The following is an 18,713-nucleotide window of genomic DNA, read 5'->3' on the forward strand; positions in this document are numbered from 1 at the left end:
CTTCTAGAAGAACATCTAGAGAAACATGGGTGTTCACGGCCACTTGAAGGAACAACTAATGGAATAGAGAAGAGACAGAAACACATATTCTCCATTAGTTTCATTAGTAAAGTCAGTCAATAATCAAAGATAACAGTAGCATTAGCACACATACCTTTTTAAATAGCTCGCCATTCATGGAGAGCTTGTGAATCATGGTAAAGGCTTGATTAACATGCAACTGCATTGCTTCTAGAAGAACATCTAGAGAAACATGGGTGTTCACGGCCACTTGAAGGAACAACTAATGGAATAGAGAAGAGACAGAAACACATATTCTCCATTAGTTTCATTAGTAAAGTCAGTCAATAATCAAGGACAACAGTAGCATTGGCACACATACCTTTTTAAATAGCTCGCTGTTCATGGAGAGCTTGTGAATCATGGTAAAGGCTTGATTAAGATGCAACTGCATTGCTTCTAGAAGAACATCTAGATAAACATGGGTGTTCATGGTCACCTGAAGGAACAACTAATGGAATAGAGAAGAGACAGAAACACATATTCTCCATTAGTTTCATTAGTAAAGTCAGTCAATAATCAAGGACAGCAGTAGCATTAGCACTAGCACACATACCTTTTTAAATAGCTCACCATTCATGGTCTGAGAGGTCCTGAATCAAAGTAAGGACTCTTGGATTCACATAGAGCCGTTTTGTTTTTGTTTGTTCCACTTTTGTCCCCTTCTCCGGATTAATAGAGAAGAAACATCTAGGTTAACAGAAGAGAGAAGAAACACATACTACTATAAATGATACAACCATCTCAACTAGTCAAATCAGTACAAAGGAAAGACAAAAAAGGTGAGAATACGGGTTACAGTTTTCCATTAATTAAAGTTTAACTGGTAGGCGGGGAGCTAAGGGGCCAACCGTGAACCCCCCACATAATCCAACTTTAAAAAAAATATATAGATTTTTTTAAAGGTCCCATCATGCTTAACATGAATTAAAATGTTTACATTGAAAATTTTGCACTACATGTTTCAGGTAGTCAGTGTATTTCCAAACATTGCAAATTGCATTGCACCTTCCCCTAGCTCATGGAGAGTCATGTTTCTGTAATGTGTTTCCATTGCATTTTCAATGTATGGAAATACATTGACTACCTGAAACATGTAGTGCAACCCAAAATGTTCAGTGTTAACATTCTGATTTATGCTCAGCATGGTCAGACTTTTAAAAGAAAGTTGGTTCCTTTGAATTATGGGAGAGTGAACCTTAAGGCCTATAGACATTAGACACTACACTCTGTCTATTGACATATCAATGTCTTTTTTTTTTCCTCTTGATGACAGACACCTTTGGTATAATGTATAGATTCCTAAGTTAAAGGACAACTTCGGTCAATTTCAACAAGAGCTCTATTGCTCATGCTACTTGAGACTTGCCAGGACTGAAGATGTGAGAAATTTTGGTATAAATCCTATAGGTTTCCTTGAACAGAGAATTAGCACTGACAGCTAATCCATGGGGGCATAACTTTAAATTGTGAATTTAACACTCCAAATGTCAACGCCAAAGCTATACAACACCAGCTGACACAGTACAACACAACACTGTAATGTGTATGACTAGAAATGCTTAAAAAGTAGTTAAAAACAGTGTGTTTGTGTAAGCAGCCATATACAAAATTTAAACAAATGATATGATAAAACAGTGTAAAGTTCTGCCCCCATGGGTTAGCTATCAGAGCTAATTCTCTGTTCAAATAAACCTATACAAGTTGGACCAAAATGTTTTGCGTCATCAGTACTGGCAAGTCTCGAGTAGCTTCAGCAATAGAGCTCTTGTTGAAATGGACCGAAGTTGTCCTTTGAGCAGAACATGTCATTTTGCCCATGAAATTAAATCGTTTTTGCTAAAAAAAATACTCAGGCAATTAGTTTGACAACGTGTCAACATTATTTCATACATGTTATTTGATTCATCTTATTTCAGTTAGCAATGCTACAGAGCTGGTATCTTGACTAAGATGGTGGTGGCGATGGGGTAAAAGAACTTGGTTATCATGCCAGTAGCCACAGAAGTCAGGGGTTGAAGCTAGCCCCTAGCAAGGCACTTAACCCCATGTTGCTCTAGGGGAGAATGGCCCTGTAGGTATTTGTATGCACGTTGCTTTGGATAAAAGCCTGAGCCAAATGACTAAATAAATAGAACAAAACAATTGTACAAATTTACTTTTAAAGTAAATGTGCTTTGACAACCTGCCACATGACACTTTACAGATCTTCCCTCCACTAAATGTTTTTTTAAGTGTACAAGAAGTTCCTGCACAGTCTGAAATCGGTCTGAACACAGTGACATGGCGCAAATAAAACTTGATATAATGGCTGTGTTAGCATTAGCAAACGGCGCTGGGACATTGTGCTTTCGATAGAAGTGACACTTAAATGATGCATATGTACAAAATGTCCGTCTGCAGTCAGTACTCTCACACTTGAACACGCAGCGTGGTTCGTTTCTATGAACCCTACAATGCAACACATAACCCTTTAACGTGTGCAATGTTCTCCCGCAAAAATGACAATGAATCATGGCGTGGGGAGCTAGAAACAGGCAAAATAGCTATTAGCTGCTAGCAGCCAGTATCAATGTGAAGTTGTCAGTTGTCCGCCTATCAGCCAGTGAAATCAATAAAAACGCGCCGTTTTGTTTCACAAAATTGTCTTTTGACTTAACCTGATGCTCGAACCAGAGACATTACTTACTCAAACTTGGTGTCTGTTAAATGCCACTGCCAGAGAGCCGAACACGCACGTGTACCAACCTAGCTAGTAACCACTGTGTGTGGGACGTTGACGCTGAAGCGCAACTAGAGCCTGTGAATGGGCGGAGCTAACATTTGAACCAAAATAATTTTATATTCTCCTGCAAAGAACAAAGTTTTTGTAAAATAAACTATTCTACATAGCAGGAATAAACAGAAAATAAAATTGTTTACTTACCAATAGTTGGTTCCATGAAAAATTCCAATATATGTAGAGCAGCAGCACCAGATGGCCATGGTTTGATTCTTCTTCTTCTTCTTCTTTATGAATTTTTCTGGCGGTTGGCACAAAACGAAACGGTGCATTACCGCCACCAACTGGTTTGGAGTGTGGATCACCATGGTTTGATTCCGCTGCGTTTTCCATTCAAATATCATCATGGATAGGCATCCCGTGTTAACTAGACCTACATAAAGCTCCCCTTTCCTAATTTATTCTAAAAAAAGCTATTGTCTTTTAAACACATTAACAGTTTTATTTGGTTTAGAGTTTTACGAAATGGTAAACGAAATTAGGTTAGGGATCAGACAAAGCGCAGCCCAAAGACCCCTTATGATGAGTACCATTAATGGACTCAGTGCTCCCTGCCTGTGGGATTCCAGAGGCAGCTGATGGGTATCGGCAGTCCAAGCGACATGCGGCTCGGGCGGTTGCTGAGGCAAAAACTCGTTTTATGAAATGTGCCAAAGAGCCTAGGCTACTGACTTTTTTTTAACAGGGCAATGATGTAATTTTAACTGTATGACTTTTTTTTTGGCATTACAGTTTATTTGTGCTTAAATTACATTAATTTGCAAATTATACAAAAAATTCTGATCTATTCAACATATTCTTACTGTAAAATGAACAGTTGTATTTGGTTAGGAGTTTTACAGTTTATCATTGTAAAATACACAACGCTTCATTGTTTTTGCATCTACAGTTTTTTTATGTCATGATTTTACAGGAATTCACTGTTAATTCTACGGATATTATTTACAGTGTACTGTTAATGTAAACTGTTTATCTGTGAAATCTAAAATTGATTCTATTGTGTAAACTGCAGTGTGGCGTTAAGATAATGCATCGTTCATCCGCTAAGTGAAAGTTGGCATTGGATGAAAGAAAAGATAGATTAGATTGTGAGGTCATAACGATATGTTGGTTTTGCTATTGTTCAGCTGTGAGACAGCATCTCATGGACTGTGCTTTACTTTAGTTCCTGTATTTTTGAATGTCTGGGCTTGGCTTTCATACTTTGGGTAGATTAAAGCTTTTGTCCAAACCTTGTTCTGCAGCTGTGCCACGCAGTATAACGTTACATTTCCTCCTATTTCTCTGAGCAATTTTCTTAAAACAAAGGTGAGATTGTTTTATTTTATCTTTTCATGGATCAGCACTTAAAGCAGTGGCCCATGTCCTTGAGGGCCGGTGTCCCTGCAGGTTTTACATGTGTCCCTGATCCAACACACCTGATTTACTTCCCCAGTGTGCTGTCAAGTTCTCCAGAGTCCTCCTAATAACCTCATTATTTGACTCAGGTGTGTTGAAGCAGAGTAACAAATAAAAGTTGCAGGATTGGGGACCACTGACTTAAAGAATTGCATTTTATTACGATGTAGTTTGTGTAAAATATAAACTGGGCCGCAGCTTCCAAGAGGGAGGGGAACTGCAGCTTCCCACAGACGGCAGCACCATCATGACACTCACACCACCATGCTTGACTCTAGGCAACAGACGCTTGTCTCTGTACCTCTCACCTGTATGCCACCACAAACACTTGACACCATCTGGACCAAATAAGTTCATCTTGGTCTCATCAGAACACTGGACATGGTTCCAGTGATCCAGGCATGTCCAAAGTGTGGCCCGGGGGCCATTTGTGGCCCCTGGACTCATTCTGGGTGGCCCCCAACAGCATTTCAAGAAAGATTTGGTCCAGGTGGCTGATGCAGATGGAAGTTTTTAGTTTTTAATTAGGGCGAAATTATGACAGAAAAGTAAAAAGCCTACAATTGAAAATGTTAAGTTCAGTATTCATCTTTCAATAAACACACTTTTGACATTCTCTTTAATTTCATAGTAACATCTATTCAGTGACATTTAATTACTCAAATGCAAACTTTGGTGCCTTAAATCTATTTTGAATTTAATTATTAAAATTGGCTAATTACAGCAAGTGTTTTCAAAGAACAACTGAGCCAAAAATTGTTCTTTTATGGCTAAACCAATAAGAGTCAAGTTAAATTATTCAAAATAGTTTGCAAGCTGGACAACCATATTTTAATATGACAAATGAGCAAAGCCCTTTTTTACCTTTTAAAATGTATTTTGTAGAGCGGGTAAAAAAATGTACATAATTTCTTGGGGTTTTAAAAAAAAAAATTGGCATTGCATGGCATTGCAGCTGCACTCTTTGTGTTCTTTCTATGCACATGTGAACTGCTATTACCAAACCAGCAAAGCTCTGAAGCAAATTTATTTGTCTCCCTGTACTTTTGAGAATGCAGTGATTTGGGAACCTAAGTACTTACTATTTACAAATTAATTTCTCCTCTATAAGAGAGCCTTTCTTCTGGGATGACAGCCATGTAGTCCAATTTGATCAAAGATGCAAGGGGTGTGCTCTTTAACCAGGTGTAGCCCATTATATCACGTAATTCAGAACATTTAACACTTTAGCAGTGTGGATGTGTCAACCACTCTAGTTTTGTTGCCAAAGAGAAACATTGCAATATATTTGTTCTCTGTGTATTGAGGTAGTTTTATTGGTTCTTGTAATTTAAATATCCTGATCTGCTTTCCAGCTTTCTTGTATTTACTGTTTTCAAAGAGAAACGCCTGCCTGATGGCAGCAGAACCAAATACTTGGATAAAAAAGCAGAATTGTATTGTTTAATAAGGCCATCGTGTAGTTTGTGCAATAAATCATGTGATGTTTTACCCACAGCGTGATGTAACTGGCAGGTAATGATGCAGACTAAGTGATGACTATGCATCACAAACTCTTTTGTTAAGGTTTTACATTTTTAAGTCAACCGGCTTGAGGAGGCTCTCACACAGTTTGCTGTATTTTTTATAATTTTTTATTATTATGTGAGGCAATATCCTAATTATATTGAAACCTTGTATTTTCTTGGTATTCGATATCGTTTGTTTGATTAAACAGTCATACAAGTACTTCACTTTGTTTATGCTTAGGAGTACATTGTGAACGTTTATGGAAAGGAGATATTTAGGGGTATTGTAGTCATATCTAATTCCTGGTTTCTGTTTGCTCATTTGCATCCAGTCGTCAGCTTGTGTACACACCGCAGCCTGTGACGAACACAACCTGCACACTTTCCAGTGTGTTTGTTTTCACTGTTCAGGGCTCTAGAGTGCGACCCAATTTGTCAAATGGTTCTAAAAAAAAACAAATCTGAGGTTGCACCAGTGCAAATACACATTTTTCACAAAAGTAAAACATCAGTACTTTCAAGTCATGTAGTTGCTTGGAATTGAGGAAGAGTCAACTAGAGCTGCTCTTTTTCCAGTCTGCGCTTTAACGCAGGGGAAACTAATTCTGTCTGGGGTACCTAATTTGGCTCAAAACCTCAAGCTGAGATGCGTTTTAGCAGAGATCAGGGAAGAGCATTAGTTAAAACTCTTGTTTTATGGACATATTTTTGTACACTTTAAACTGTAACTCACCCCTCTTAGCAGAGCCTTACTCTGCCCACATCTAATATTTGGGGGAAAAAAGTGCATAAAGTGAAACATGGAAAAAGTGGGGCTGGGCATGGCCTGGGTCACGAGATCAAGGTAAATAAATACAAAATAAACTAACTTAATGCTAAGCTAATAAATCGCTAACATGGAAATCGGTAGATCACAAAGTTTACAAAGATCACAAAAGGTAATTTTTTGATTTAGGAGTAAGTTACACTTTACATTTTTCCCCCATGTTTTATCAAGACTTTTTAGATTAATATTTAGTATGAGATTGCAATATTTTTGTCATAATTTATCCTCTAGGAAGGTTTCTGTGCCTCGTTAGAAGGATTTAATACAATCATATGAATCTTATTTGATTGTAAACTGTATGTGTTTGCTTGCTGTTTCAGCAAATTATTTAACTGGAATTACAAACATAATAGTCCTATTTAATTTTTCTGCCTCTATTTAGAAGTTTTTATTCATACGTTTTAACATTTTCTTCTTAGATCAGCACCTTTATGACTCTGGCTTGCTGCTGTGAGAATTCAGTTTTCCCCATGGGGATGAATGAAGAATAATCCTGTTAATAAAAACAATAAGTGCTTCAGACTTAACGTTCTCTATATATGCTCATAAAGCACTTTAAGCCCTAACACGTTTTCACTAAGTTCTTGTAAGATTATGATTCAAATAAATAATTTTATGTTGTCAATATTGTCTACATCAGGGGTGTCCAAACTTTTCGGTACATGGGCCGAAATTGTCAAGTCAAAGGAACTCGAAGGCCAAAAAATTTACCCTTTTTTTAATTTTTTTTTTAACCAGAAAAATTCTAATTTTTTACCTGCTTAACGAAATATGATCATTTTAAATAATTAGTCAGATTTTTCGATGTGAAATTTTAAAAAAGGGTTTTGCTCGTTTTGTCATTAAAAGATGGTCTTCCAGTTTGCAGATTATTCTAAATATTTAAATTTGACTCTTTAACAATAATAAACTGAACTCTTTTTTTGGTCTGGCAATATAAGAACAGTATTTGGGTCAGCTGTTCTTTGAAAACACTTGCTGTAATTAGCCCGTTTTCATAATTGAATTCAAAGCAGATTTTAATGCACCAAAGTCTGCATTTCAGTAATTAAATATCATTGGATAGATGTTACTGTAAAATTACAGTGAATGTCAAAAGTGTGTTTATTAGTCCTACACACGTACTATGTGTTGTACGTAACATTTTCAATTGTAGGATTTTTACCTCTCCTGTAATAATTCTGCCCTAATTAAAAACTAAAATCTTCGATCTGCATCAGCCACCTGGACCAAATCTTTCTTGAAATTCAGTTGGTGGGACACCCAAAATCAGTACAGGGGCCACAAATGGCCCCCGGGCCGCACTTTGGGCATGCCTGATCTACGTGAACAGTAACTTAAAGAAAAAAACAATGAATCTGTAAAACTGCGGTGGTAAATTCCATTTAGTTGCACCTAACCTTAGCGCTGGTTCACTTCAGAAAAGAAAATAAAGTTAGGCACACCAAAGCAACCACAGCAAGAAGTTAGTCTAGACCCCTGCTGTTGTTACTGGATCATGTTTTTTTTTCCTGTTAAGATTGAGTTTTCCCTCCCACTGTCGCCACATCAGGTATTGCAGCAAAGTTAACAGCTTGATGCAATCAAGCTGTTAACTTTAACAAGCTGTTAAGTGACTCTATGCAGTCCACTGGGTTTATTGAGATAGGACATCTTTTGCCAATTGGAAAAATGAACTAAATTTGATTTACAGACTTTATTGCATTCTTTTTATATAGGTGGGTTTATGAGCTTCTAAGCTTTTAAGACATGCATTTTTAATTGCAAGTTGTGATTGAAGGTCTGAAACTCGCTCTGTTTTCTGCTTCTAGATCAACCCTTCCGTTTCCTGGAAGCCAAGATCAGTATGAGGTAAGCTGTGGGAATTTGAATGTGAGTGCAGGCAGCGTCTTTCGTTTCCCACAAGTGCGTGTTGGTTAATTTAAATTAAAGGGAAATGTTTCAGATTGAGTACAATGAAAGGTTCTGTCCTAAACATGCAATAACGTTAATTCCCAGGCATTTTGTTCTTTTTAATTTCCAGGTGTTTATAAAGGAACTTGTGTGGAACCTGTTTGGCGAAGGGAATGATGTGTTTCAAGAAGGGGAATGGACGAAATCCATTGAGATGTACACAGAAGCATTGAATATAGCAGAGTACGCCGACTCGGAAGAAAAAATCTCTGTTCAAACAAGTTTACTGGAAAAGCTGTATGCAAATCGAGCCGCTGCGTACCTCAATATTGTTCCAGTAAGTTGGTTTCGGCTCGCTGTTGTTCGTCTCTTGTGATGGAGCTCAGGACTTTCAGTTCCTTTGCTTTTTGGGGAAAGATATGTTTGCAGCAGAAGAACAAAAAAAAAAACAGATTTTCCTGCTTTATAATAGAGTTAATGATATTCGGTTGAAGTTCACCGAGGGAGTGCAGCGCTAACCTGCGGTTGAGGTCATACCGTGGAAAACAAACAAGCGTCTTATTTCAAGAAAACATGTAGATGTCCGTGGAAGTTTCATACTTAGAAAACTGAAGCGTTGTTGGTTTCCAGTTCAGCCGCCTTGTCGGCCTGAGGGCAGCCATCTTCATTTGACAATAGAGCTAGTAAAGTTTTTTGTTTTTTAACTGCTAAATAGACTTTGTGTGAATTCAGTACTGTTGAAGATGGATCAGTGAAATTACAGTTTGGAGAAACAATTATTTGCTATTTGAAGAATCTTGCTTCAGCATTTGAGAACATGAGAGCATGCCAGTAAAAACACTTTACTGTTGTCAGAACAGGACACACCCAGACCTAAGTCAAAGGAGCTAAAGTTGTTAGTGATGTCATGACAAGTTTACGCCATTTGTTTTTCCATCGTTACTCACAGGGACTGTATGACCAAGCTCTAGAAGACTGTGAGAAGGCTCTCCAGTTGAACGAGGGGAACTACAGAGCACTGTACAGGAAATCAAAAGCCTTGAAAGAGATGGGGAGACATCAAGAGGCCTATGAGGCTGTTGCCAAATGTTCGCTTGCAGTGCCTCAGGTAAGGACAAATATTTGCATGCTGCAGGTTATTAAAGTGCATTTGCAAAGAATCAACTTACTATCTTTGTTCCTATTCGAGAAAGAAATTGTCACCCAGATGGCTCTGAGACGCAGGAAACACAAAAGAGCAGAGACAGTAGTTTGTTTTTTTGCTCATTATGTAAATTCAACATTTACTTGTTAAGACAAGATGCACCAAGAAAAACGCTGGTGACTAGAATCAAAGGATTTTCTGCTTGTGTCTGTGAACACATCTTTTATGTATGTATATATTATTTTATTTTTCTTGTTTTTTGTTATGGCACTAGCTAGTTTCTTTTTATAAAGTGGGCTGACAGGAAAGGGGGTATGAGAGAGGGAGGAAAGACATGTGGTGAAGGACCTCAAGCCAGAATCCACCTGCGGTCAGTCGCGATGAGGACTGAGGCCTCTGAATATGGGTCACGCTCACTACCTTTGTGCCATCGGAGCACACCCAGTCTGTGAACACATCTGAGCGCTGTCCCATTGTGCCACTCTCTAACTGTGAGGTGTTTATAAGTGAATTTGGAGAAAGCACAGAGATGTAGGAAGCAATCTAAAAGGAAACTGTGTTTTCCCACACATGACAGTTCAGGCTGCAAAAAAGGAGACAGCAATACCTCAGCAGATTCAATTTAATTTATATTCGCAACATGTCATCTCAAGGCAGTTTACAAAGTCAAATTGGTCAAGGAAACCCAGCAGATTGCATCAAGTCTTGGTGTCACAGCTAACAGAACGCCAGACCAGATGTACCTACTATGAAGAGAAAAAAGAGACAATAAAAAGGTGAAATAACAACTAACAATGCAAATTGGAGAACAGTAGGAGAACTCAGCAGAGTGAGAAAAATAGACCCTGATGTCCTCTAGTAGCCTAAGCCTATAGCAGCATAACTACAGAGATAGCTCATGGTAACATCAGCCACTCTAACTATACTATAAGCTTTGTCAACAAGGAAAGTTTTAAGCCTAGTCTTAAAGTAGACAGGGCGTCTGCTTCACGGACCAAAACTGGGAGTTGGTTCCACAGGAGAGGAGCCTGATAGCTAAAGGATCTGCCTCCCATTCTACTTTTAGAGGCTCTAGGAACCACCAGTAGACATGCAGTCTGAGAGTGAAATGCTCTGTTGGGAACATACGGGGTAATTAGAGCTCTGATATATGATGGAGCTTGATTATTAAGGGCTTTATAGGCGAGAAAGAGAATTTTAAATGCTGTTCTTGATTTAACAGGAAGCCAATAAAGGGAAGCTGAAATAGGAGAAATATAATAATAATAATAATAATAATAATAATAATAATAATAATAATAATAATAATAATAATAATAATAATAATAATTATTATTATTATTATTATTATTATTATTATTATTATTATTATTATTATTATTATTATTATTGAACATCATTGATCTCAAAATAGAGAAATTCACTTCTCCAATTTAACCAATCCCCTTGGGGAGCAGTGGGCTGCCACAGTGCGGCGTCTGGGGAGCAATCTGGGGTTAAGGGTCTTGCTCAGGGGCCCAGAGTGCAGGCTGTGGGGATCAAACCGGGTACTTGCAACCTTCTCAGAGCGCAAGCGAGCTGCTCTAACCACTAGGCCAACACTACCACAATTAATATGATCTCTCTTGTTAATTTTCATCAGAACTCTTGCTGCAGCATTTTTGGTTAGCTGAAGGCTTCAAACTTTCAAACTTTGTCGACTTCCTGAAAGTAAAGAATTGCAATAGTCCAGCCTTGAAATAACAAGTGCATGGACTAGTTTTTAAGCATCACTACTGGACAGAACATTTCTAATCTTGGCAATTTTACGGAGGTAAAAAAAAGGAAACCCTGGAAAGACAAGGCAAGACAAATTTATTTGTATAGCACATTTCAATACAAAGACAATGCAACGTGCTTTTAGAATAAGATGACACGTTTAAATGGAGCAAGTTGCTCAGACATTGAGCTTGGTGGATTTGGAAATCTTTTTGGACAGTTAAGATCAGGGTGCACATTTTCTAGAGAATGTAGCGGCTACCCTCGGCGAAGTGACTTTATCAATGTTACCGCTTGCTTCCTCGCCGCCATTGTTGTCTGAATCCAAACAGTCGCTTCTCTGATTATGTCACATCTATGAAAATCCCGCCTGGCGATCCTGATTGGCTCATCCATTTTATGTGGTATTGAAATCCCTCTCAATGGCAGTGATTCCAGATGGATGAATGAAGCCGTGTGGAGCTCTGCGGAACAAAATCCATCTGGCAACAATCAGGTTATTGTTTTATAGCTCTTGAAGAGAAACAGGAGGTCAAAGCTTGGCATAAGCGGGGAAATTATACGACATTCTGATCTGTTCAGTTCCTGTTAATGCAAAATAAGAACACGTACACCTACAGTTGATGAAAATGATCATAGCTCTTTGAAATACTGGTGGTTAAATGTGGTAAGTGGCAGCTAAAAATAAATCCATGATAAAGGGTATGTAAATGACTTCCTTCATTTAAAATGAAACTATACAGTAATTAATCGACTGGGCGTTCTCAGGAATGCATTTCCTGTTTAAAGCATAACACTGATGTACAAAATGTTTTGTCTCGTCAGGATTCCAATGTCACACAGCTGACTCAGGACCTTGCCAAAATTTTGGGGTTGAAAATCCGCAAAGCTTATGTAAGAAGTAAGGTGTGTATGAAAGTCGGCTTGTTCACTTTTTGTTCTCTCTGATAACGTCAGGGGGCGTTAAAGTTAGTCCTTTCGGACTCATGGGGGTTCAGATGTAAGATGATTTAATAAATATATGCACATACATCTTTCTGAACAGTGGTTTTTAAAACATGAGACCTTTATTTATTTTTTTTCACAGCCTGCCTTGAATGTTTTGCGCGGATCGGGTTATCAAGACGCATCATGTGACAAAGTATGCAACTTCCCCTTCCTTGCTTGATTTTTGAGGAAAATATGTCATCAAGCAATACATTAATCTGTGAAATGTCTATTTTTAGTTTTCTCGTGGCTCAGATTCAGTTGAAGATATAGAAATCGGTAAGTCCTATAATCATAAAGCTTTCATCTCAATCTCAGGAGTTCTGAGGGAAATCCTTATTTTTGTGTTTGTGTTTTAGAAGTGCCTCCGTTTGCCCAGGATAGCAGTGTTTTGGCTTCAGCTCCGGTTCCAATCCAACCTCCAGTAGCAGTGCACCCACCTCTAAATGACTCTATGGTTGACGAACTTCCCCCTAGCAACAGTATTTTATCTATTCCCCCATCGGAGCCGCCGGGCTTCGAGTCTGTCCCCCTGCCCGTGTCTGTCCCCACATCAGTTTCTCTTTCCATGCACTCGTTTGTAAACGGGTGCCGAAACAGCAAGCCTTGTCCGATTCTTGAACCCAGTCAAGATTTTGACACTGACATAATCGGGGAAGACCTAGATGATCTGCTGGACCAAGCTGGCCCTGAACCAGACATGGTAAGTGGGGGGAATTTTAATAAAGGCATATTTGGACATGCATATATTTTTATTTTTAGCTGGACTGTAACTTTTTTTCCCCGTCTCTTTTTTTCATCAGTGTATCCCCACCATGAAAGGCCCTCTTCCTTTACCTACTAGTATTTCCTCTGGCAGTTCTTTGTCAGGTCCATTCCTGATGCCATCTGACATAAACCCTTTTCTACACAGCGGTTCACAGCAGTGTACTGTAACTCTGCCACCTCTGTATAACAAATCAGGATCTAGTAATTTATTTGGTATGGACACTTTTCACTCCATGCCCTCACCGCTGGACTCATTGGACAGCCTCAGCATATCAGACTACAAAACGGGTATGCTGCCTATTCAATACCCTGGTATGAATTTGCAAGAATTAAACAAAATAAAATGATAATCTTTTTTTTTTTTTTTTTTTTTTTTTTCCACCTCTCCAATATTTTCAGATTTTGCTCATAATCCATTCCTTCCAAAGGTAATTCTGTTCTTTATCATCAGCAGTGTGAGTATTATCCCAGTTTTTAATTGTTTTAATGCGTTGCGTGTTTTTAATATACAGCTCAACAATAAAGATGAGCCAATGGGAATGCCAGTGGGTATGCCTGAAGTGAAGGACCTCCCCGCCGCTGTAGATTTAGCAAAGAACCCCTTAGCTGAAACACATGAATTCAAACAAGCTTGCTCAATGTGCTACGTCAAAACAGGTGAGCGACTGTTATGATAGCACGGTAGATGTGTCTCCTCCCAGGCTTTGCTGGAGCCGTAGGCTAAATGGGAGCTTGTTGCTTTTGAAAGAGCTATATGAGCTCAGTGTAAAGTGTGTTCTCTTTTTTTTGTTTGTTTTTTTTTTGTTTTGCATGCAGGACCTGGAGTGTTGGATTACACTCTTCACACTGAAGATCATAAATGCAAAAAGGATGTATTACTTGGCAGAATAAAGCACTCGCCTGACAAAACGTGGAAGCTCATACGACCCAGACCAACAAAAACGCAATATGTAGGACCTTACTACATTTGCAAAGGTGACTTGTGTGTGAAGCTGTTGTTGAATAGTCTTTGTAGGAAATCCTGAAACTTTTAACTCTATTAGGTTTTCCCAGTTTTATGGATACTGTATGACACTACAGTATCTTCTTCCTTGTACTCTAGATTATGCTTTGTTAAATAAAGTTTAGAGAGTGAAGACTAAAATGTGACCTTATGTGTTTCAGAGGTCGCCGTTGGAAAAGAGTGCCTATACCCTGGCCACTGCACATTTGCATACTGCCAGGAAGAGATTGATGTTTGGACTCTTGAGCGCAAAGGATTTATCTCCAGAGAATTGCTTTTCGATCCTTTTGGGCCAAACTCTAACATCAGACTAACTGTCCCCAAGATTTTACAGGAGCATCGTGGAATATTCACGTTTCTCTGTGGGGTTAGTGTTTTGATTTCTTTACTGTTCTGACATTGGACTGAGCTGGTGTCTAGACCTAAGGACTTCCAGATTTTCGTTTTTGTTGTTGGTGCTTTAGAATGCATGGCTTTTTTTTTATATAATAATAACTTAAGGGAAGGAATTATTAAATTTAGAAATGAGAACAAGGAAACCCCGTTCAGCCCTATTAGTGATACTGGTATTTGCAAAATCACAAACTGAGTTAAAGGGACAAGATACTGACACTGATGCTTTATAAATTTCTACATAAGGGGAGTGGTAGCCTAGTGGTTAGGGCATTGCACTGGTGTTCAATTCAATTTTATTTTATTTATATAGCGCCAAATCATGAAACATGTCATCTCAAGGCACTTTACAAAGTCAAGTTCAATCATATTATACAGATTGGGTCAGATTATACAGATTGGTCAAAAATTTCCTATATAAGGAAACCAGTTGATTACATCAAAGTCCCGTGTTCTGGGTTCAATTCCCACAGACTGCCGCTCTGGCACTCTGAGCGAGACTTTTAACCCGAGATTGCTCCCTAAGGGGATGGGTTAAATGCAGAGAACAAATTTCATGGGAATGTATAATGCAATGACAAAGATTGTAATAATGATATTTCTTAAAATATTTACATTTTATCAAAAATTAGTATGTTAACCTATACCTTTCTCAGTAATCAATGGTATGTCTTATTACAGCAATTGACCACTTTTTATATTGCTGAACAGTTTATTGCATGTTACCTCTGGTATATTGGCTATTTCATCAGTGGTGAGGTGTTCTTGGTGATGGCTAAAATATTAGCCATCACCCTAATATTTTGCTTCCTCTGCAAATTCTCTAATAGATTGAAGTTGGACTCTGGCTGAGTCCCTCCAAAGCCTTAGTTTAGCCTTCACACGTTTGTTAAAATAACAAAATTATTTTATATCTAAATCTGCCAGGGATTTAAAAAATGTTGGTTTTACCTTTTTATAAATAGACATACACACTTCTATGCACATCTAAGACTTGATGCAGCAATAACTGAACAGGAAATTGCTGCACAAGTTGCCTCTAACAGTTTTTAGCTGTAGGCCTCTGAAAATATGAGTCTTGCACTTGCTTTTCAAATTTAGTCACAGTTGTATTTGACTTTGGGTCAAGAACTACATTAAGTAAAAATGTTCTCGCCTGACAAATTTAGTATGGGGAAAAAGCTGAAATGTCTGCACCTATCTGAGTCATGGAAATCGAGGATGTCAGAGATCATTTGAGGGGTTCATCCATTAAACGCTCTGTGGATTATTAAGAGAATCTCTTTTAAAATGGGTCGGCATTTTATGTAAAAATGTTCCATGTTATATCTGGAGTTTCTGGCCCCCTCATTCTGATTTGAAGCTAAACTAGTCATTTGGACTTTTCTATTTTAAAAAATTACTTTTAGATGTGTTGTATATTTCCGTTTCCGTCTTGCTTGTACAATTAATGGGGCTGACCCCATTTGTGGACAACTTTTTTTCATTTTGTGGCACTAGTTGCCTTTATTTGAAAGTTGACTGACAGGAAACAGGGTTGAGAGGGGGAGGGGGACAACCTTAGTCCTTGCCACGTCATGGACTAAGGTGTGCACTACCCCTACGCCACTGCTGCACCCAGTATTGTGGACAATGCTGTTTTTATTCTTCTTTTTTGCACTATTTGTGTTTGGAGACCATGTGAGAGGCTACGACAGTTTTCATTTACTCTGGGCTGACAGAACCAAGAAGGGTGGTAAGAAGAGAGAATGTGGTCTGGCAGTTCTTTTGAAACATGGATGGTGCAACTCCTGGCATTTAACTATCAACGGACATTCAGCTGTTAGCCAGCATTGACGCCCTGAGTAAAGAGGTGGTCTGAGGACACTGAAGAAGCTCTAAGGGACTGGTTGAGCTTAACTGTGTAGGAAAAGAGGAGGATATTGACAGAATCCCAGACTGCTTCACGTTAACCTCTGTGTGGACAAAACTGCCTCTGTGTCTAACAGGCTGCTCTGCAGTACCAGTCTCGTGCCGAAAAACATGGCAGACCAGTAAGTGCTCCTTCTGGCTGCGGTTCGTAAATATAGACATCTTTATGATTCGGCACTAAAAGATCAGTGATCAACAAATTTACAATTCCAGGAGTAAAATCCCTCGCTCTTGAAAGAAAGTTGGAGGCTTAAATGTTGGAAACAGCTGTGTTCCCTACTTTTATGTGTAGTACGCTTGGAGTAGGAGCGCAACACTACCCTCCAGAGTTTAGACGAGAAGTGTTACTTTAGAGGAAGAACCGCACGGAGCATAACTGCTGCAGGCGTGTCCGAACGTCTCATTTCTGATCTGAACGTAGGGGCTTCAAGCATAAAGCATCCTCGGTACTGATGAACATCCAGGGAACTAACTTTGAGACAGTAGACGCTTAAAAGTATCTGGGAGTTCACCTGAACATAAACTGATCTGGAGTCATAACACGAATGCTCTTTACAGTAAGGGTCAGAACAGATGCTATCTGCTGAGAAGACTGAGGTCTTTTGGAGTGTAGGGGGCGCTAATGAGAGTGGTGGCCTAGTGGTTAGAGCAGCGCGCTTGCACTCTGAGGAGGTCGCAAGTACCCGATTCGATTCCTGCAGACTGCCACTGTGGGTCCCTGAGCAAGACCCTTAGCTTCAGATTGCTCCCCGGGCGCCACTCAGTGCAGGCAGCACCTGAGAGATGGGCTAAACAAAGAGACAAACTTTTACCTCTGTGGGACTATAAGGGAAATCTTGTTAAAAGTTGGAACTGTTTTTTGGTACCAGATTTATTTTTAGCCTACTTTTACATGGCCCCCGTTTACACGACAATGAAAGAAGTCTGCCTGTTAGGGAAGTCTAAGCACATGCACAGTATAACCTAGTGGTCAATGTTGCTGAATATTGTGAGAGAAACAAGCAACCAACTCTATGAAAACAAGCCCGAAGGAAGCGCAACCCACCATACCACAGTGCCAAATCCACCATGCTCAATGTCTGAGCAACTTTCTCCATTTAACCTTATCTTATTAAACAGGTTTCCAGGGTTTCCTTTTTTTCACATCCATAAAATTGCCAACCGCTTCATGTTGTCTGCAACACAGCAGCGTGAACGGATATCTTTATAACTCGTGTTTATAGTCGCTCGTTTAGTAGCTCAATTAAGAGACTTCATGGTAAAAAACAAACCCAAAAAAACCCACGAAATTTACTAGTGGCTTATATATATATATATATATATATATATATATATATATATATATATATATATATATATATATATATAAAAAAAAGCCTAAAGTTGTTTATAATAAGCGGACTTGGCAACACTGCTTGCGGTGGTACCTTTTTTAAGCAGTGTACCAAAAACATACCACCCACTAGTGGCTTGGTAGGGAAATTACGCAATTTTTTTTTTACCATTTCTAGTGGAGTAGTGTGCTTGGAGATTGTAATGAAGAACACTATCATGTAGATGTGTTAACAGAGGTGGATTAACAATCCAGTTTTTAATGGGTTGTTATTGCGTAAACGGCACACGGCAACATGCTGTGGAATGTATCCTGTGGTTCAGGGGAATTCCTCTTCCATCATCATAAGTCACTTAGCTGACGGTAGATGTGGGGGAGGGGAAGCATAGAAACATTTCGTACAATAAAACTTCTCTTTGCCTGGCATCTCATTTGTTCAATAGAAGGAAAAATTAAAATGCCATGTTTTTAGACTTAGATATACTTTAAAATCAGAAGCGTGCAAAATTGTTAAAGATTCTAAATTAACTCTAATGATTGAGGTATAACTTGACCTAATTTTTTTGCCATGACTGGATATCATTGTGAGGTACAAATACCTAAAAATCTGTTGAAATTCTTAATTTCTTATTGTTCTCAACTAACTGTCCTTATATGATTTGTCTGTTCGGCTAAGATGAACCACACATCTTCTAAATCTAATACTGCAACCGTAAATGAATTGTCTAGGAAGTGATGAAACTTGGTGTTGCTCACTTTCTTAACTGTCGTTATACATGTTATGTGTCTTGCAGGTGTGCTTTGACCACAAGCCCAGAATAATCAGCAAAACCAACAAAGATGACTCGTCTCTTTGCTCTCATCCTGTGACAAAGCATGACTTTGAGACTCATAAGTGAGATATTCAAAATTTGCTAACTTCTGTCTTAAAAAGTACTTTATCAGTCTT

General features: G+C 38.7%; 1 protein-coding gene across 3 annotated transcripts in view; it reads left to right on the top strand.

The window, feature by feature from the left end:
* Positions 1-18,713, top strand: part of LOC118556099 (zinc finger CCCH domain-containing protein 7A-like) — a 30,541-nt gene that overhangs the window by 5,403 nt on the left and 6,425 nt on the right. For all 3 annotated transcript variants that reach the window (XM_036147861.1, XM_036147863.1, XM_036147862.1), the window contains exons 3-15: positions 8,386-8,425; positions 8,598-8,804; positions 9,417-9,575; positions 12,195-12,275; positions 12,457-12,510; positions 12,596-12,635; positions 12,716-13,059; positions 13,160-13,412; positions 13,524-13,552; positions 13,637-13,781; positions 13,941-14,099; positions 14,289-14,494; positions 18,559-18,659. In XM_036147861.1, the coding sequence (XP_036003754.1) occupies positions 8,386-8,425; positions 8,598-8,804; positions 9,417-9,575; positions 12,195-12,275; positions 12,457-12,510; positions 12,596-12,635; positions 12,716-13,059; positions 13,160-13,412; positions 13,524-13,552; positions 13,637-13,781; positions 13,941-14,099; positions 14,289-14,494; positions 18,559-18,659 (1,818 nt within the window). The remainder of the gene's footprint in view (positions 1-8,385; positions 8,426-8,597; positions 8,805-9,416; positions 9,576-12,194; positions 12,276-12,456; positions 12,511-12,595; positions 12,636-12,715; positions 13,060-13,159; positions 13,413-13,523; positions 13,553-13,636; positions 13,782-13,940; positions 14,100-14,288; positions 14,495-18,558; positions 18,660-18,713) is intronic.

This window comes from Fundulus heteroclitus, chromosome 16 (assembly GCF_011125445.2).
Source record: "Fundulus heteroclitus isolate FHET01 chromosome 16, MU-UCD_Fhet_4.1, whole genome shotgun sequence".
Taxonomy (NCBI): Eukaryota; Metazoa; Chordata; class Actinopteri; order Cyprinodontiformes; family Fundulidae; genus Fundulus; species Fundulus heteroclitus.